General features: G+C 36.1%; 3 protein-coding genes across 4 annotated transcripts; all 3 read left to right on the top strand.

The window, feature by feature from the left end:
- Positions 1 to 1,590: 1,590 nt before the first annotated feature.
- LOC140867281 (uncharacterized) lies at positions 1,591 to 3,250 on the top strand. Of its 2 annotated transcripts, none has more exons than XM_073272353.1 (6): positions 1,591 to 1,669; positions 1,915 to 1,942; positions 2,031 to 2,177; positions 2,273 to 2,431; positions 2,572 to 2,631; positions 3,016 to 3,250. In XM_073272353.1, the coding sequence occupies exons 1-6, from the start codon at positions 1,665 to 1,667 to the stop codon at positions 3,016 to 3,018; spliced, it is 402 nt and encodes a 133-aa protein (XP_073128454.1). In that variant the 5' UTR covers positions 1,591 to 1,664; the 3' UTR covers positions 3,019 to 3,250. The 2 variants fall into 2 exon arrangements, with proteins under 2 accessions (XP_073128454.1, XP_073128455.1); XM_073272354.1 differs by lacking the exon at positions 1,591 to 1,669 and adding an exon at positions 1,688 to 1,787.
- Positions 3,251 to 12,264: 9,014 nt separating this feature from the next.
- Positions 12,265 to 12,717, top strand: LOC140862237 (uncharacterized). Its single transcript, XM_073265245.1, has one exon. The coding sequence runs from the start codon at positions 12,265 to 12,267 to the stop codon at positions 12,715 to 12,717; it is 453 nt and encodes a 150-aa protein (XP_073121346.1).
- Positions 12,718 to 17,844: 5,127 nt separating this feature from the next.
- Positions 17,845 to 19,461, top strand: LOC140862236 (uncharacterized). Its single transcript, XM_073265244.1, has 3 exons — positions 17,845 to 18,676; positions 18,833 to 19,036; positions 19,211 to 19,461. The coding sequence occupies exons 1-3, from the start codon at positions 17,845 to 17,847 to the stop codon at positions 19,459 to 19,461; spliced, it is 1,287 nt and encodes a 428-aa protein (XP_073121345.1).
- The last annotated feature ends 1,089 nt before the right edge of the window (positions 19,462 to 20,550 follow it).

The following is a 20,550-nucleotide window of genomic DNA, read 5'->3' as shown; positions in this document are numbered from 1 at the left end:
TTATTTTCACTTACAACAATGAATTTCAAATGACCGTTAGGATTTGAAACCTATTGTTATAAGGATGCATTTTTTTTGGTGTAAGTTATTTAAAAAATGAAAATACATTTTAATCAATGGATTTCCAATCCTTTCATATTAATCAAACTCAAACTTAATTTAGTAGTATTGTAATTATTTTAACCTCGTTGGAAGGTTAGTCTCGTTTCCCACAATTACCAGAACTAATCATATATCTGAAAATCATAAAACTAAACTTTGCAACATAAATAACATGCAATCATTTAACTCATAAATAATCACATAAAAATCGATTAAAATTCATTTTAATCCTCGTGAGTGAATTTGTGAACTTTTATAGACCTCAGAAGTTAGAATACACGATACAATGAGTTTAGGGTTATGATCAGTTAATGCGCTCAGGTTGGCCCTTTTTCTTAGTGTATATAAGTGGGGTGAATTGGTTCCAGATTTTTAATGACTTTTGTGGAGTTTAAAAGTTTAGAATTATTCAATATAAACTTTTATATACTGCATAAAAATTTAGTGGTATTCAAGATGAGTTTTAAAAAGTAATGTAATATTCAAATTTGACTTTTAAAAACTCTATAAAAGTCTAGAGGTTTCAAAATGTCAATAGATTTTAAAAAACTCCATGTAATTCTATTAAGTATTATGATTAAAGGCAAAAGTACAACAATAAAAAGTCAATAATTTTCTTTGGTTCAACCTAAATATTTGGATTGTCATTTTCAAACTCACGTGCTTTTTTTCATTTGTATAAAATAGTCTATATATATATTACTAATCTCATACATACTTATATTAAAAATAATATATATACAGTTTTAAAAAAATTATATATATAAACATATTTTTATATTTTAAAAATAAAATAAAATTTTTTATCATTCATAATTTTTTGAATTTTAATTATAAAACCTCACGATAATAAAAATCATATTTATTAATTTTTTTAAATAATTATTATAATATACGTCAAAAAATTATAATATTTTATTGATCATAAATTTAAAATAACAATAATTATTTTTTATAAGTAATTCATTATTTATTATTAATTATTATTATATATATGATTGATATATATTGACTTGATATATTAACGTAATTTTAAAATTTTATTAACACGAATGTGTGTGTATATATATATATATATATTATATAAATAAAGATAATATATAAAATTAAATATATTTAAATTTTATAGAGTTATATTAATTTCTTAATTACAATAAATTTAATACTACTTATCGATTTTTGTAAACCAAATTGATAAGTAAAAATTATTTACATTGATAGATAAAAATATTTTAAAGAAATATAAATAGAAGGTATTGATACTCGATTAATAATTCTAAAAAATAAATCAAAATCAAAATTATGAATTACAAAATTTATAAGATTCTAAAAAAAGCTTACAAATATCAATAAAAGTCATGAAAAACAAATTTGCAAGATTCTGTAATAATATTTAAAAATTTATGAGATTCTATAAAATTCTGTAAAAATTAATCAACTCCACAAAAACGTGTTATTTAAAAAAAATAATAATAAATCTATGGGACGAATAAACCGCCCCTTAAAATCAATTAACCTAATTTTTCTCTCTCTCTTTCTCCTTCGTCGCGCACACAACGAAAATGAGGTAGCTTCTCAGTTATTCGTTTACTTAGTTGATTTTTTTGTTTCTTATTTTTCTGGGAAATCACCGTTTGGGCATACGGTAACTGAAGTTTGAAATATCAGGATTTTGCTTGAACTTAGTAAGGGTTTCTTTATTGTGTTTCAGATCTGTGATTCGTTTTATCTGAAATTATTGGATTTGGATTTGGATTTGGTTTGAAAAATCAGTTTAGGCTTTTCTTATATGTGTTGGAATTTCTTTTGCAGTTATGGAAGTGCTTCTCACTACCGTGAGGTATGTGATTTGTTCCTTGTTACTGTGTCATTTTGAATCTTATAGATTAACATTGGACTCGTGAATCCGATTTTAAACTTGTTTACAGATGTGTGATAAATGTCAGCATCCGGAACCAGTCGTACCAGGTCAACCTCGCTCCGCTGGAGCAATGATCACGATGGCCGATGCCGGTAGGTTGCGTGGATGCAGACCTCAGGCCAAACGAGCGTTGAAAGTTTACAACAAGTCCAATGTTAGACAAGTTATATATATATATATATATATATATATATATATGACTGCTCTTATTATTTGACGTTCATAATTATTTTCCCCTGGTTTTATCAGTCAAAGAGGTTCAATCTAAAGAAGATTTACAAGGTCAATTTTTTTGGAGCTCGATTTCAATATATGACTTTCAGCGCACGGGAAGATGGAAGCGAGGAGCCAACTCTTTTCCGGGGTGTTGTTCACGGTGTTGATAGGGTGGTGTTTTGTGAGGTCAAGGTACCGATTTCTTTTACTTTTTTGACTTCTTGAATTTTTATTTTTATGATCGTTGTCCCTTCTCTAGTGTGAATTATGGATTTTGGACTAGATTATGAATGTGTGATCGGTCACCAAATGGTCTCTGTTCTTATTTTTAGGATGATGATGTAATCGAACTTCCTAGGGCCTTAGATGGTGGTCCCCCGCCTCCACGCAAGGTAATAATTTTCTGTTTGTAAGTTTTTTTTGTCCCTAATTGTGTGTGCTTTGAAATTGTCTTAGTTGTAAATAAAATGAGCTACCGTTTTATGTGATTATATTGGAGTTGAGCAGGAGGATACTGCTTGTTATATACTTATATTAGTTAGTACGTACTTCAGTGATCCCTTTACCTCAATAACACAAGGTTTATTGATAGTTCAGGAAGCATCTCTTTCTTCCATGTATTCCATCCAACCATTTGTTATTTTTCGCGATGCTGTGATGTATCTATATCGATTTGTTTGTTGAAGTCCCTTTTTTTTTCAGAGATGGGAAATGCTTTTTTTTTGTTGAGAAGAATTTTTCTCATGGGTCTTTATTTCTAACGCTTGTGAATGCAGTAAAAAACTGTTTTGGAGATGGCTACAAAGGCAGATTCTGATGCTCCATAGTGGAAGTTTGTACGAAGTTATCTGATGATCTGCTATTAATGTTAAGTTCGACCTTACTAATTAAGAGATAGACGATTCGCTGTATATTAGTGTCAAGGAGTTCTATACTCATTTTGATGTTACTACTTCCAAGTTTCTTATGTGTTGAACAGTTATGATCGATGTTACTACTTTAGGTTTCTTATGTGTTGGGCAGTTACGTTATGATCATCCACTTTGCACAAGCATGATGCTTGCTTAGTTTTCAATGCACAGTATCTTGTTTTGCGATCTTTTTTCCACGATTAGTTTCATATTTTTGAATTTAGGGCTTTATTTACTCCCAACACCAAAGAACCAAATAACTACGGCACATTATCACGATTTAAAATCTTGAGAAAACCTGGCACAGGATGACGTTTAGAAATCTTGAGAAACTTATTTTGGTACCTAACAGGTGCATTACGAAAAACCGAACTTTTAGATAAACTACCTTACGGGATTTCATACCACCTATAATCAAAATAATTACTTTATCAATACTGAAGAAGTCCCACTGAAAGATAAAAAAAAAATCGTAAAAAGTATGTTAATTCGCATGCAAGGTTCTAAAAAATGCGAAACACGATGAAAAGTCGATATCAAGTTTCACAAGTTTAAACGTGTTTAATACAAGTTAACGTTTCAAACTTTATTAAAATTTTAATTATTTATTACCAATATATAGGCTAAATAACACACATATAATAAATTTAATAGTAACGCACAATTTCTCAAAATTTTAAAAGCAAAAAAATATCAAAATTATATTTTTTTAGCAATGTCTATAGCTAGACCGCATCAAAAATTTTAAACATTACCCAGAACACAAGAATTTTGAAGAAAAAAGTTTTGAAAAATATATGACCTGATTTATTTATTTGATTTTGAAGAAAATGGTTTTATTTTGAGATTTTTAATTTGATATAATTTATTTTAAAGAATAAAAAATTTTAATTTTTTTTTACAAAAATCACGTTTAATCTCAATTAAACACGTTTAATCACGTTTAATATGGTCAACTTAGAGTTTCCCGTTTTTCCCGTTTTTACCTGAATCTTAGCGTTTTCATCACGCTTAATCCCCGTTTAATCTCGTTTTTTAGAACAATGTTCGCATGTGATGTGTAAGCGTAATTTATGTTTTTATTTATTAATTTATTCGGAACATAAATAATATAGATTTTTTTTAAAGGTTGTGTTATTTATATTTCAAAAAGTGTAAAAACACTTTCTCTCTTGAAATTTTGAAATCTTGATTATTTTAAAAAAATCTAAATGTAAAATCTGAACTTATACTTTCCATATTAACTATTAGTTTTATTATTATATTCAAAGCTTTTGATATTTTAATTTAATAGTTCATATCAAATTTTGCACAATTTCATTTTAATTGTATATTTTAATATGTTTATATTTATATATATATCAAGTTCTATCGAAAGTCCATAATCCATATAATTAAATCAAATTAATCATCTAGTATTAAATAAAGATATACTTATATTTAACCAGATAACATTATCTCATACTTTATTTTAATATGTTTATATTTATACTTGTATTTATTTGGCATCAATCTTAATTTAAATTGGTTTATTATTTTTTGTTTACATGCCATGTTGCATTTTTAATCTCGATTTATGTATCACTGAATTTAGTAGTAAACGTAGAACATATCTATCTACATATAAGTATAACAATATGTTAATCAGAGATTTCGGGGACTTTTTTTTATATGTTGCTTTACGTTTTCTTTCTGGTAGATTTTTACAGATATTTCTTTGTACTTTTTCTTCCGCCTGCAAAGCCTCGATCGGATTCCAGATGTTAGTCAGGTGTCTGCCATTTTCCATTGTAATTGCTGTTACATATCTGAAAAATCAAAGATAGAGAAGAGCTAGGGACGATGCATGGATGAGTTTCTCATCTGTTAAGTCTGCAATATTCTCTTGGAGGTGTCCAATTATTTGTCCTCGTAATTATTTGAGTTACATATGCTCCCCATGCATATTACCAGTAATGTCTAACAATCTGTAGCTTAAAAATGGTCTGTTGTTTGTCTTTGCTCAATCGTCAAATTTGTTTGATTAAAAATGTTATTGCTAGTTTCTTTATTACCCTTTCTTTGTTGAGATCTATTTGAGTTTTCCGAAAAGAATATTGGTGGGTGTTCTCATATCGTCAAATTTGCTTGTATTTTGCGATGAAATTTTCACTATTTACAAAAGGCTTGAATGAGCACGTGACAGAATCACTAGGGCCAACTTGACGTTTAAGTCTCTTGTTGTGCTTACTCGAGAGAAGAGTATCTCGATTTTGGCTTATATCGATGTTGTGTTTAAGTCATTTTGGTCATTACTTTGATTTTTTTGCAATTTTATTTGTTAGATTTAGATTTAGATTTAGATTTAGATTTAGATTAGATTCACCAGGCTTAGGCAGGTGTCTACGGACTACGGCTGTCCTGGTTACATAAACCGTTGAATGTCTGGCATAGAAATACAGTGTTCATCGTTGCTTGATAATCAAAATATCGATGATCAATTGAGCTACATCTGGATACCACTGATGTGAAACTGAAGCATGTTGTCTCTTGTTTATCATTTGATTGGTTTGGGTTGCATTTGCTTGAACTTTTTCAAGGTACGCAGCTTAATTTATCTGGCAGCCTCCGACAATTTTTCCTTTTTGTTACGGTAAAAGTTTTTCTTGATTCTTGATGCTCGAACTAATTAGACTGTTTGGTCACGATTAGAGTTATAAAATCCTAACAAACGAATTAGGACAGATTCAGGACCTCTTTGATGATGGATGAGAGTTCTATCATCCCATGGTTTTGCTGGCACTGGAAGTATTTGATGATGGTAAGAATTTACATATTCTGTTAACATTGTTCGTTTTTTCTTTGCTGAATTTACATGAAACACAACATTAATCTGGTGTACCAATCGTCTTGCACATGGTGGTTCATATTGGAATATATCTTTACATATATTATGCATTTCTTTGTATATTTGTTTTATTTTATCATTATCTTTTTAGGTTGTATATAAATATACGGTGTATCATTCATTTGTGATATATCATAATATATTTTCTCATACGTTTCTACATGGTATCTAAAGCCTAAGGCTTACGCCACTAACCCTAGTCGTTGCCGCTGCCGCCCCACCAACCATCATCAATTTTTTTTCCTGACGGCCCCCTCTATGGCTACAAACACCAATCCGACCGCCCCACCCAACACTCCCATCTCCTTCAATGTTGCTGCTCATGCGCCCTTGAAGCTGACCTCTTCTAATTATCTTTCCTGGCATCTCCAGTTCATGACTCTACTCATTGGTCATGATATGATCGGTTTCATTGATGGCTCTCACCCATGTCCTGATCGCATCATTACAGTCTCCAATGCTCAGGTCGCCAATCCTGCCTATCATGCCTGGATACGACAGGACCAACTTATTCTGAACATCATCATTGGATCATTGTCTTAATCTCTGATCCCGTTTATTGCCATCGCATGCACTGCCTATGATTCCTGGACCACACTTGCTAACACCTATGGCAAACCATCCTGTGGTCGCATCACTCAAAACCCAGCTTCGCAATCCGGTGAAAGGCTCCCAATCTATCACTGAGTTCATGCAGTTTATCAAATCAAAGGCTGATGAACTGACACTCATGAACACTCTTCTTGACATTGAGGATCTCACTATCAAGGTTCTCCATGGCTTTGATGATGATTACAAGGAATTGGCTCATGCAATTAATTCAAGCCCGGGACTCGGCCATCTCATTTGAGGAACTACATGAAAAGCTTCTTAACCATGAGGCTCTTCTCCTTTCCCGCACGACTTCCCAGATCACTCTTCCGTCCACTACTCATATTGCGCATTGCCCGCCCCCAACAACCGCCGGCCCCAGGCTGCTTCTGCCGCTGGTCATCCGCCGACCGGTTCACGTCTCGGCGACGCCTGAAATTCCCGCCCCCAGATCCTGCGGTACCCTCAGGCCCGGGCTCGCGTCCCTCACACCATTATTTGGGCTGCTGCCATCTTTGCAGCCGCCAGGGACATTCTATTCGGCATTGTCCTGACTTCCAGTGTGTGCACACTACTACTACTGCTCCTTCTGCTGGTCAGCCTCGCAATGTCTCTGGCTTTCCTTGTCCGTTGGCTGCTGCCTACAACGCTGCATCTCTTGCTTCGTCCGACTTGATACTCGACTCTGGAGCCACTCATCATGTGACGTCTGATTTTTCAAATTTATCCTTTCATGTTCCGTATGTTGGCTATGATGGCGTTGTTTTTGGTGATGGCACTGGGCTTCCCATTACTCACACAGGTTGTCTCTTACCACCCTTCCGTTCTTCTGACCTAGTATTCCCAAATGCTCTCTGTGTTCCATCCATTAATAAAAATCTCCTATCTGTCTCTCAACTGTGCACAACTAATGATGTCATTGTTGTATTTTCCTCTCATGACTTTCAAGTGAAGGATCGTTGCACGGGGGCTACTCTTCATCAGGGACCACTTAAGAGCGGTGTCTACTCATGGTCTACGTGTCCTCCTACCCACCACTGGCTCTATCTGCGTCTGTCGAGTCTTTACCTGTCTGGCATAGTCGTTTGGGTCATCCGTCTACTCGGGTGTTGCATCATTTAGTTGTGTCAAAATCATTGTCATGTTCTTTCGTTCGTATTTTTCATTGTAACTCATGTTTATGCAATAAAAGTCACAAACTTCTGTTTCATGATTCCTCTCTCACTTCACAATTTCCCCTTGATTTAATATTTTCTGATGTCTGGACTTCTTCGGTTATTTTCTATGATGGATATAAATATTATGTTATATTCATTGATCACTACAACAAATATATCTGGTTCTATCCACTGAAACGTAAATCGGATGTCCTATCTATCTTCCAATGCTTTAAGTCTCTTGTTGATAAACGATTTAATCGTCCTATTCTCACCCTGTATACTGACAATGGTGGGGAATTTCTTGCTTTCAAAACATTTCTCAGTCTGCATGGAATTTCACACCTTGCCACCCCACCTCACACTCCTGAACACAATGTCTACACTGAACGTCGTCATCGTCATATTGTTGAAACCGGCCTCGCCCTACTCCATCATGCGTCTGTCCCCACTAGCTTCTGGCCCTTTACCTTTGCCACTGCTACTTATCTGATTAATCGCCTACCCAAATGCAATCTCTCGTATAAACCTTCCTTCGAGTCCCTCTTCCACACCGCGCCGAATCTCTCCAAACTTCGTATTTTTGGTTGTCTCTGTTATCTCTGGCTTCGTCCCTACTCCCAGCATAAGCTTACTCAAAAGCCTTCCCCATGTTTCTTCCTTGGCTACTCCCTTACGCAGAGTGCCTATCTCTGTCATGAGTCTTCCTCCTGTAGAGTCTTTGTTTCTCGTCATGTTGTTTTTGTTGGGTCTACGTTTTCCTTTGCTAGTGGTGGTCATGGTTCTGGACTATGCTCCGATGATCTCTCTGGTTCCCCTGTCGAGGACCCTTGTGCTGCTGATCCTTCACCTGTCTGCTCAGCTGAACCCTGTCTCGTACCTACCCTCACACCCATACCAAATCCGACCCCACCAGCACCACCCCTTGCCACGACCGTACCAGTTCCCGAACCCACTCCCATCGCTCCCCTAGCCTTGACTCGCTCTACTCACCCCATGGTCACTCGCTTCAAAAATAATATTTCTAGGCCCAATCCCCTCTAATGTCTCACTGCTATCACTGACACTGCTCCGTTTGAACCTACATCCCATACTCTTGCACTTAAGGATCCTCGATGGCGTGCTGCCATGTTTGATGAGTTTGATGCACTCATTCGTAATGGTACGTGGGATGTTGTTCCGCCTACTATGTCTCAGAATGTTGTTGGCTGCAAGTGGGTATTTTGGATCAAGCGGAAGCCTGATGGCTCTGTTGATCGCTACAAGGCTTGTCTGGTCGCCAAGGGGTTTCATCAACGCCCAGGTCTTGATTATACAGATACCTTTAGTCCTGTGGCAAATCCCACCACTATTCGTATTCTTTTATCTCTTGTTGTCACCAATGGGTGGTCTCTTCGTCAGATGGATGTGAATAATACTTTCCTTCAGGGTCAGCTGGAGGACTGTGTTTATATGGCTCAGCCACTTGAATTTGCTAACTCTGATTTTCCATCTCATGTCTGCAAGTTGAACAAAACAATCTATGGTCTTAAGCAGGCACCCAGGGCTTGGTACACGACCCTCCATCGGTTCTTACTCAGTGTTGGCTTCTTGGCCTCCCTAGCTGATACGTCTTTATTTATTTTTCGCTCGAGTGATGTCACTATGTATCTTCTTGTATATGTGGATGATTTAATTCTTACAGGAAACGATGATCGTGCCCCTTAGGGCTTTATTGACCAGTTGGGTGCTCGCTTCTCTATCAAAGATCTGGGTTCCTTATCTTATTTTTTGGATGTTGAGGTTGTTTTTTCTTCAAGGGGCCTTTGTCTGTCTTAGTGGAAATATCTCCTTGATATTCTTACCAAGGCCAACATGACTGGCTCTAAGCCTATCTCCACTCCACTTGCCTCATCGGCCACATTGAAACTCTTGGATGGTTCGCCGCCTGCCGATGCTACTTTGTATCTCAGATGCTTGGTAGTTTGCAGTATCTATCCTTTACTCGTCCTGATATTTCTTTTGCTGTTAATAAAGTGTCTTAGTTCATGCATGCTTGTTTATCTCTTCATTGGGGGCCTGTCAAACGTCTCTTGCGCTATATTAATGACACTCGCTCATACAGTCTGCAGCTTCAACGTCATACCTCGTCTTTTTTACATGCCTTCTGTGATGCTGACTGGGCTGGTGATGTTGATGACTGTACTTCTACCGGTGCCTATATTGTCTTTTTGGGTCCTAATCCTGTATAAGCAAGGTTCTGAAGGCAGAATATCGTGCTATTGTATCCACCGCTGCGGAATTTCAATATATTCGTTCTCTTCTCACGGAGCTTGGTGTTGCTCATACTATTTCCTCTCCTGTCTCTATCCACTGCGACAATGTTGGAGCCACTTATCTCTGTGTCAATCCTGTTTTTCACTCTCGCATGAAGCACATTGATTTGGATTATCACTTTGTTCGTGAGCTTGTTCAAAGTCGCAATATTTGTGTTTCACATGTCTCTTTGTTGATCAATTGGCTGATGCTTTGACAAAGTTGCTACCTGGCCCTCGTCTTCGTCTCTTATGCTCCAAGATTGGTGTCTCTACAAATCCACCATCTTGAGGGGGTATATTGGAATATATATTTACATATATTGTGCATATCTTTGTATATTTTTTTTCTTTTATCATTATCTCTTTAGGTTGTATATAAATATATGGTGTATCATTAATTTGTGATATATCAGAATATATTTTCTCATACGTTTTTACAGTTCATTCGTAATTTATTTTGACAAAAAAAGTCATTGTTTTTCTCGACGATGAAAAGAATTTGAGGCGGGCTTAATCCAGTGATTCGCAAGACTCAAGTGATTCAAAAATTGTCGTAAATTCTTGAATCTATGTTTTGCTCTTTAGATCTTGAAGTAACTCATGAATCTTGTGTGGTCGCATTTAGAATCTAATCAAAGCGTAAGGGATGAAACACTGACAGGTTTAGGTCAGCTTCGACGATGGAAAACGAGCTCTTTTCTCCCATGTTTTTGCTAGTAGAAGAAGTATTTGACCAGGGTAAGGCTTATTAAGCTTTGGCGTTTAGAGAAAAAGTCCTAAAGTTATTTGGAAAATTCTTGAATCTACCGTCGTGCTAGCAATCAGAGACTCTATTTGGCGTTTCACATGTTTGATTTTCTTTCTATTCGCTATTTCTTGTATTATTTATTTTAAATAGGTATATGCCTATTATTCAATATCTAGAATTATGTCTTTACTTTTGAAAGGAATTAATTATTCCTTGATATCTTTACTTGTTTTGAAAGATTAAATCATGTGTTTTGTCTTTCTAGGATTGTTAGTTGATATTGTGTTTGTTATCTATATGTTTGATATATTTTAAACTAGGTATTTTTTTTATCTGAATTAAGATAATATAGTAATCCTAGCTTTAAAATATGTTTGATTGAGATAATTATATTAGGAGATATTATAACTTTTTCAACTTTAATATCTATCGCCTAATTTGATATATTTTCCTCATCTTTGTAGATTTCAGTTGATCAGAAAGGAACAATATTTAGAATCCTACGTCTACAAGGAAACATGTAAAGGAAGGATTATTTAGTCTTATTTATAAATTAAGTGTGGCGGCTTGGAGAAAAAAAAGAGAAAAAAGATACACGACCGAGGGAGATTTCTTGAGAGCTTCTACACGTGCAACAAGAGAGTTCAAAAATATGCTTGAAGCTTAATTTTACAATTGCTGGGCGTGGTCTTGCTTGATCGACGTGAAGTTTTTGAGAGCACTGAATATCCAAGCTAGTGTTGCTCTCGTGTTTTTGTCGACAAGCATCATCTACTTATTCCTTTTATTTATTCTATTTCATATAGAATTGTTAGGAGACGTTTTTTATGTTTATTTTCTCACATGTTTTGAGAAAATTGAGTTTTGAAATAATTCACTAGTTTTGGGGTTTTTTTTGTAAAACTCTTTGATTCGTTTATAGTGAATGCTTTGTCCTTAGGCGCTGCAAGAGTATTTTATACTATTGCTTAATTATTCTTGAGTTTATTTATTTGGTTGCTGGTTTATTTTATTCACGCTTTTAATATTTTTCGTTGCATGTTATTGAAGGTGTTGTCAACACCTTGTGACAAAACTTAAATCTGTTTATGTGCAACCAATTATTTTTTACAAGTGGCATCAGAGCCATTTTCTTGATATACTAAGAACTGATCGTGGTTTATTTTTTATTTTCATCTACAACTCCCAATTCATTTCTGAAACCTCCGGTTCTTGATGACACGAATTATGCTTTGTGGAAGACAAGGATGCGCTTCACGATTAAAGCTATGGATGCTTGTGCCTAACAGATTATTCTGACTTGTTTTCTGCTCCAAAGATACTAGATCAAGAAGGTGAATACATTATTAAGCTAGAAGCAAGTTGGACCGCCGAGGAAACACAAGGGTCGAGCTACAATGCTAAAGCAACAATGCAATTTTTTCAACCGTGGACATGAGGATGTTTGGACTCATAGCTGACTGCACCATTTCCAAGGACGCATGGGATGCTCTTCAAGAACACTTTGAAGGAACTGAAAGTGTGAGAAGAACTAGACGTAGATTTCTAAACACTAAATTTGAGAATCTCAAGATGGATGAGAATGAGACTATTGTTGATTATGACAAGAGACTTAGGGAGATATCTACAGAGGCTTTTGCTCTTGGAGGACCGATTACTAATGAGAATATGGTGAACAAGGTTCTTCGGTCTTTGCCAAAGAGATTCAATGGGAAGATTTGGGCGCTTGAGGAAGTGAAAGACACCTCAAAGATGAAGTTGAATGAACTGATTAGCATCCTTCAAGTGTTTGAGATGAACTTTACAGCACAAGAGAAGGATAAAGAGAAATCAATAGCCCTGCAAGCATCAAAGCCCTCATACGAGGAGTATGTTCAATTCCATTAAGAAGTTCATTAGTTTGATTTAGAGGATGATTCGATCTCACTCATAACAAAGAAATTCAATGATTATCTGAAGAAGATTAGAGAGACCAGAAAGACGGACCAAAAACTCAAGGCTGAAATGTTTCCTAACAAGTATTTGAGAATTACAGGGCCAGAACTGTCACCAAAGAAGTTTCCAGACACTCAGAAGCCTCAAATTATGTTGGAAGGAAAGAAAAAGCCTATTTCAAAGAGGATCGACACTGTACAGTGTCATGCATTTCAACATTTTGGTCATTATGCAAATGAGTGTGTAAATACTCTTTGGAAGGGAATGAACACATCCTTAAGTGATGAAGAGTCTGAAGAAGATGAAAAAAGTCACACTGCTCTATCTGCCCTATTGGAAAACAAAAAGAAGTTTCAAGTCAATACTTTAGGTGTTGCCGCAGGTGTTTCCACACCTGGCCGCAACACCTCCCAAAGGTCAGTATGTTTAAATTCTTCCACTATTGATAATGTGTGTAATACTGATGCAGGTGACTAGACAATGTCTATGGAAGAGGCTCGAATGATGTTTGAAGAGCTACATGCTGACTAGATTGAAAGGAATAAAACGAATGATATTCTTTGAAGAGAAAATACTGATTTGAAGGCTGATGTATCAAGGCTTTAGGTTATTCTGAGTAAGAAGGACCTGGAACTGAGTCAAGTAAAGGATGAACTCATGAGAGCTAAGGCTACGCTGGAAAATTCAACTCAAGCACAACCAAGCTTGATTCGTTGCTCATGATGGAAAGAGATGGTAAGACAGGTTTAGGCTTTGAAAACATCAAGTTTGAGGTTGGTGAATCTTCAAAGCTCCTATTTTTGTTAAAGAAAGTATTTGTATAGGAAGTTCACCCAAAAAGGACACACCAAACAAATCACCAAAAGGGAAGTCACAGCCTACTGTTCAGAAAAATTATGGAAGAAAATGTAATTTTATCTATCACTACTGTCATAGACATGATCATATCAAACCCTACTGTTTTAAGTTGCAGGAGGATTATAGGCAAAGGTCTGCATCTAAGGTGTTTCCTAAGGTGTTGCCAACACCTTCACACAACATCCCAAAGAATAGATCCACTGGAAGAAAGTTTTGGGGTACCAAAAGCTGATATTCAATGTTATATGATTTATACTGCTTTGAAAATTAATTTTTCAGGTGCATGGTACTTTGATAGCGGTAGTCATGCCATATGACAGGTTCCAGAAGATTTCTCACTGATTATGTTGAGCAAAAGAGTGGGAAAGTGACGTATGGAGGAGGTTCAAAGGGAAATATTGTTGGAAAAGATACATTGAATGTTGCTGGTTTGCCAAAGCTTCGCAACGTGCTTCATGTTGAAGGACTTACTGCAAATCTAATAAGCATTAGCCAGCTTTGTGATGATAATTTGCATGTTCAATTTGATAAGAATTTATGCAAAGTTTATGATAGCTCAAATTTGTGTGTCATGACAGGTACAAGATCATCCGATAACTGTTATCAACTTGGAGAAGAGATGGTTTGTAGGCACACAAAAGTGGCTGAATTTGACCTTTGGCATAAAAAATTGGGTCATGCAAATTTTAAGACCTTGAAGAAATTGAGTAATCTTGATGCTGCCAGAGGTATGCCAAATTTTAAATCTGGAATTCCATTTGTGTGTGAAGTTTGTCAAAAGGAAAAGCAGACCAGGGTGTCACACCAGATGTTGCCAACATATGAGACAACAGGCTATCTTGAGCTTATACATATGGACTTAATGGGTCCAATGGATGTCGAAAGCTTCGGAGGTAAGAAATATTCTTTTGTTTGTGTTGATGATTTTTCAAGATACACTTGGGTGAATTTTTTTTAATGAGAAATCAGACACCTTTGATTTCTTCAAGAAACTGCTCACCAAGATTGTGAATCTATACAACCTGAAGGTAATCAGAATTCGCACTGATCATGGTAAGGAGTTCGAAAAATCTTTTTTTACTAATTTGTGTGATGCAAAATGTATTTATCATGAATTTTCTACTCCTAAAACCCCACAGAAAAATGGAATAGCCAAAAGTAAGAATAGGACTCTGCAAGAAATGGTAAGAGTAATGTTAAGTTCAAAGAATATTTCAAAACATTTTTGGACAGAAGCTTTAAACACTACATGTCATATTTCAAATAGAGTATATTTGAGAAATGATTCTACTATGACATCCTATGAAATTCTCATGGGAAAGAGGCCAAACCTTAAGTATTTTCATGTTTTTGTATGTGTGTGTCACGTTTTGAATGATAGAGATCATCTTGCTAAGTTTGATGCAAAAAGTGATAAATGTGTTTTCTTAGGATATTCATCGAATAGCCGAGCCTATAGGATGTTTAACTTAAGAACAAGAAATATTTTTGAGCCTATTAACGTTGTGTTTGATGATTTTGCAGATATGAAGAAGAAGACTACTGAGGACGAAGTTGATGACTTGCTTGAAAATTTTGGAAAATCAGATGTTGTCCAAGGTGTTACAACACCTCCGACAACACCTTCTGTTAAAGCTCCAAAAACAAAACTTGAACAAGTTACTGATTAGAATGAGGATGAAAACAATGAGATAAATGAAGTTGGTAAGAATATTCCAAGTAAAATTCAGAAGAACCATCCAACCTCACAAGTCATTGGAGATGTGCATGGAGATATGCAAACCTGAAGAAAAGAAAAGGTAGATTACCAAAAGATGGCTGGTTTAATCTGCATGAGCTCCACGTATTCTCAGGTAAGATTTTCATGCTTTGTGTCAAACATTGAACCCAAAAAGGTTGAAGAAGCTTTAAAAGAAGAGTTTTGGGTCAATGTTATGCATGATGAGTTAAAACATTTTGTTAGGAATGATGTTTGGTACTTTGTACCTTGTCCTGATCATGGAAATTTTATAGGAACAAAATGGATTTTCAAAAATAAGACTGATGAATCAGGAAACATCATTCGGAACAAATCTAGATTGGTAGCTGATAAGTGCATTTTATATGCATTAGTTCGTGATATATTTATGTTTATTTTGTGTGTTATTATGTGTTTTTATTGCATTTGTATGCATTTTATTCTCCGAGTTCTATTTGTAGGAAAAATGAAATTTAAAAGAGTTTTGAAGAGAAGAGTTTTGAAGAGAGGAGAAAAGAAAAGAAAAGAAAAGAAGAAAAAAAAAACTTAACCGCTAAAGAATTTTTTGCACTACATGTAGTGCAAACGCACAACATGTAGTGCAAACGAAGAAAACAAGCGCTAATGTGTAGTGCAAACGCGCAAGAAGCTGAGGAACCGCGCATGGTGTTGCCCAAACAAGATAGCAACCGTGCGGACAAGCTGCGCTATCGCGCATGATTCAGAAAAATAGGAACGCGCGCGAGCGAGGGGGATGGTGCGCGCGAGCGCAGCACAAGATTCCAGCAGAATGAAGGGAAAGATGCGCGCGAGCGCGAAGATTCCACGCGCGAGCACGAGAGGCGCGAGTAACTTTCCGGGCGCGCGCGCGTGTCGAGAAATCAGAATTTTTCGAGAAATTATATTTCGAGAAGGAATTTAATTGTACGGGATCCGGGCATTATAAATAGAAAATCTTAATTAATTTTATGGGTTGCAGAATTTCAGACGCAGAGAACGGGAGAGTGCGGCTACTGCTACTGCTACTGCTTGGGAGAAGATTTCTTCCTCTTTTATTATTTTCTTTTGATTATTCATGATTAAAAACTTTGTTTAAATCATGAATTTATTTATTGAGTAGTTTTCTTTCTTCGATCAAGGCCACGTGAGTGGGCTAGACAATTTATGTAAAAACTTGATTTTTTTATTTGAGATTTTCAGACTTGATTTTATTTTTATTGATTATCGAATTTATATTTGTCTTGTGAATTTTCTGGCCAGTTATTTGCTTGCATGTTAATTGATTCCAAGTCGACAGAGGAGGTTTCGATTTTGAACACTTTGATATTCAACATAGTGTAAAACCGGCAAGAAATAGAATTCGATTTCATTATGCGGTTTAGGTGTTTACCGAATTTTCACAGTTATTCATACATTCAAATTTGATTAGAATTACGAAAGATAGTTCGTCAATATTTGAATAGGTTTGAATGTTCTAGAAATAGTCCTTTGAACAAATTAGGAAAATTTCTGTGAATTAAGATTAAGTTTGATATCTTAGATTGACTGCTTGTTACATGAATTTTCTGGTACCTACGTGTGTCCTTAATCAAATTTTTCCCATATTTGAATTAAACCAAATTCCTGCTGCGTTTTAGTTAATTTTATTTTAATTGCAATTTTAATTATTAGTTTAAAATCTGAAATCTCTCTTTTTGATTAGTCTAGATTAAGTAGGAATAAATATATTTTGGTATTCATATTTATACAGTCCCTGTGGGTTCGACATCTGGACCTTTTTCCACTATATTATAATTTGACTTGGTACGCTTGCCAGTAGAATTTATTCACACCGATTTAGCCGGTAAAGTTTTTGGCGCCATTTTCGGGGACTGTTTGATATCAAAATTTTTATTTCTCTTGAGATTAGACTATTTTAATTTATTTTATTAAATTCTGAATTTTTCTTTTCTTCTTGGTGATTTTCAGGTACTCATCTGCTAGTGTATGCATCGATCTCGACGCGCCAATTATCTCTTACCTCTAGACTTGGAGATCGAGCGCACAATTAGCAGGCTTCGGAGAGCTAGAAGAGAAATTAATCTGGAGCTCAATTCAGAAACAGACGAGGAGATGCGGGACAACCGTACTATTTGGGATCTGATTAGGCCTCTTGTTGAAGGATATGGGTCTAGCATCGTTCGCCCAGCTATTGAGGCGAACAATTTTGAGCTGAAGCCCTCTACTATTCAGCTGATCCAACTGCAAGCACGATTTGGAGGCACTTCTATTGAGGATCCTTACGCTCATCTGGAGCGATTCCAGTCGATCTGCGACACATTCAAATTTAATGGGGTAACCTCTGATGTAGGAGACTGCAGTTATTCCCATTCTCTCTACAAGGAGAAGCTATAGAGTGATTAGATGATCTGCCTGTAGGTTCCATCACTACATGGAACCAACTTGTTCAAAATTTTCTGAACAAGTATTTTTCTCCTACGAAGATGGCAAAATTATTCTCAGATATTATTTCATTCAAACAGAAGGAGGGTGAATCTTTACATGCGGCATGGACCAGATTCAAAAAGATGTTGAGGATGTGTCCTCAACATAATTTATCTCAAAGACAGCAGACTCAGACGTTCTACAATGGAGCCGATCAGTCGGTTCGATCTATGCTGGATGCTGCGGCTAATGGATGTTTGTTCAGGAAAACGCCGGCTGAAGCCTGGGAGATCATTGGAAACATGGCTGAAAGTAATATAGGGTGGCCGGATGTGAAGAAGGAAAAGAAGGCTGGAATTCTAGAGGTTGATGCTTTGATGGCTCTTAATGCTAAGATCGACGCTCTAACACATCAAGTAGCACTTATGAAAGCAGCTCCAGTAAATCATGCACAAGGGAATCTTCAAGAAGAGCAGCAGTTGTTTGAAGTGGAAGCGGCTAATTTTGCAGGAAACCAAGGAAGACAGCCATACAACTCCTACAACAACAACTATAATCCGAACTGGCAGCCTAAGCAAGAGGAGAAGAAGCCGAGTTTTGACGAAATCATGATGAAATACGTTGCTGGAACTGAGGCTCGCTTACAGAATCAGGAAAGTATGCTGCAGAAGTTAGAAGTTCAGATGAGTCAGATCGCAACCCAATTATCAACCCGGCCTGCTGGAGCTTTACCAAGTAACACTGAACCAAATCCCAGAGGAGTGAACGCTATCATGGTCGTGACTCAAGCACATTCTGTGGAGCAGCATAGGGACGAAAAGAAAACTAAGGAGGGGCTGAAAAGTGCAGAGTCCAAGGAGGATACATATGCTGAAAATTCCTTCACGGCAGGTAAGAAAGGTAAGACTTCAAAATTTGAAGTTAATGACAATGTTGATATTTCTACTCTACCTTTCCCTCATAGAGCTAAGCAATTACTGTTTGATTCTCAATTTAAAAAGTTTCTTGAAATTTTCAAGAAACTGCATATTAACATACCTTTTGCAGATGCATTAGCTCAAATGCCAAACTATGCAAGATTTCTGAAGGACTTGCTGAAAAACCAGAAAAAATTGAATGACGTAACGCAAGTCACACTGAATGAGGAGTGCTCGGCGGTGCTGAAAAAGAAGCTTCCACCAAAATTTCAGGATCTAGGGAGTTTCTCTATACCTTGTCATATTGGAAGTTTATCATTTGATAATGTTCTGTGTGATTTAGGATCGAGCATAAATTTAATGTCTTATTCATTTGCTCGAAAATTAGATATATAAAATATTGAACCTGCTGCTATATCTCTCAAATTTGCTAATGGATCTATTAAATATCCGAGAGGAGTAGTAGAGAATGTCCTAGTCAAGATAGATAAGTTGATTTATCCTGTAGATTTTGTTATTCTTGACATGGATGAGGATTTTGAGGTGCATATGATTTTAGGGCGTCCGTTTCTGGCTGCTAGTAGAGCGTTAGTTGATGTTGAGAAGAGAGAGTTAGTGTTGAGACTGAATGATGAACAAGTTGTATTTAATATGCTTAAGTCGGCTACCGAGAGCCCAACTTTAAAATCTTGTTCTGCTGTTTATTTGGTTGATGAGACTCATGATTATGATGATGAATGTCTACAGATTCAGCTGTAATTAGTCCCTTGCACAATTTCTTTAATGGTATAGCATGCAAGTGCAGGACTGACCTGAATTTTTCAAAGACGGTGGATAAACCACCTTGAATGTTGCCAGTCAAGAGAGGAGTATAGTCAGGCTATAGACTATAAATTTAGCGCTGACTGGGAGGCAACCTAGTGCTTTTGTTTTTGTTTTTTTGCTTTTTATTTTGTTTTTGGTTTTTTTCTTTATTTTTATTTGAGTTTTGTTTCATTCCCATGCAAGTTGTTCGTGCCGCCGATATATCTAGACTGCTGATACCGTCCCAACGGATACTGTCAAGAAGGAAGAGGATGAATTGAAAACCAGGGGAGTGTTATTTTTGTTTTCATTGTGTTTTTGTTTGTCTTGCATTCTGTTCATTGTTCTGGAGCATTGAGGGCAATGCTTTGGATAAGTATTGGGGGGGGGGGGGGGGGATAGACTAGTATTACATTGTCTATGTGTTTGTGTTGCATCTGTCATGTTTCGTGTTTGTTTTCATATTGTTTGTTTTTGTTCGTTTGTGTTGTCTTGCATGAGTTGGATGGGTCATAATAGCCAATGATGATGAAGTTTATTTGAAAAAATTGGATTTTTGAAAAAATTTGCTCTTGACTGGACATGAGAAACTGTAGGTTGAACCGTGAATATTTATAAGCACTTGTGTTAGACCAGTGGAGTGTAACGAAAGATTTGATGAAGTTTCTGTCTGTTTGACCATTGCACGACAATAGGTGGTTTGTGGATCTTGATTGTGTTCTATGAATTTTGATGAGGCTCTAGTTTACACTTATGATCTTGGGCGCACCTAGAAAAAAAAAAATTTTACAACTCCATCCGGGCTTGGACAATGATTGAAATCCTAATCATTGCTCCATAGCTAAGTTTGCGGGTAAAATGGGGTTGATGCTTCATTCGGGCTATAGACAAGGAAAAAAAAAGAGAAAGATTTTTCGTATCCTAGCCAGTTATAGCTAAGTCAGTGGATAATTATTGGGGCTAAAGCAATACCGGATGCAAAATCCGAAGGTGTGTAATTCATTATCTCAAGGGAGGTGGGTTTAGTCTAGAGGTCGTTGGAAT

This window comes from Henckelia pumila, chromosome 4 (assembly GCF_033568475.1).
Source record: "Henckelia pumila isolate YLH828 chromosome 4, ASM3356847v2, whole genome shotgun sequence".
NCBI classification, from domain to species: Eukaryota; Viridiplantae; Streptophyta; class Magnoliopsida; order Lamiales; family Gesneriaceae; genus Henckelia; species Henckelia pumila.
The sequence above is the reverse complement of the archived record's forward strand: the minus strand, read 5'-3'. Positions and strand labels throughout refer to the sequence as shown.

Excerpts from the sequence above, each read along its gene's own strand:
- LOC140862236 (XM_073265244.1), top strand. The coding sequence starts at position 17,845 with ATGGCAAAATTATTCTCAGATATTATTTCATTCAAACAGAAGGAGGGT. Across the intron at positions 18,677-18,832 it reads TGAAAATTCCTTCACGGCAG|ATGCATTAGCTCAAATGCCA; the intron begins GTAAGAAAGGTA and ends TACCTTTTGCAG. Across the intron at positions 19,037-19,210 it reads ATCATTTGATAATGTTCTGT|ATTTTGTTATTCTTGACATG; the intron begins GTGATTTAGGAT and ends TTTATCCTGTAG.
- LOC140867281 (XM_073272353.1), top strand. Across the intron at positions 2,178-2,272 it reads AAGTTTACAACAAGTCCAAT|TCAAAGAGGTTCAATCTAAA; the intron begins GTTAGACAAGTT and ends TGGTTTTATCAG. Across the intron at positions 2,432-2,571 it reads TGGTGTTTTGTGAGGTCAAG|GATGATGATGTAATCGAACT; the intron begins GTACCGATTTCT and ends TCTTATTTTTAG.
- LOC140862237 (XM_073265245.1), top strand. The coding sequence starts at position 12,265 with ATGAGGATGTTTGGACTCATAGCTGACTGCACCATTTCCAAGGACGCA.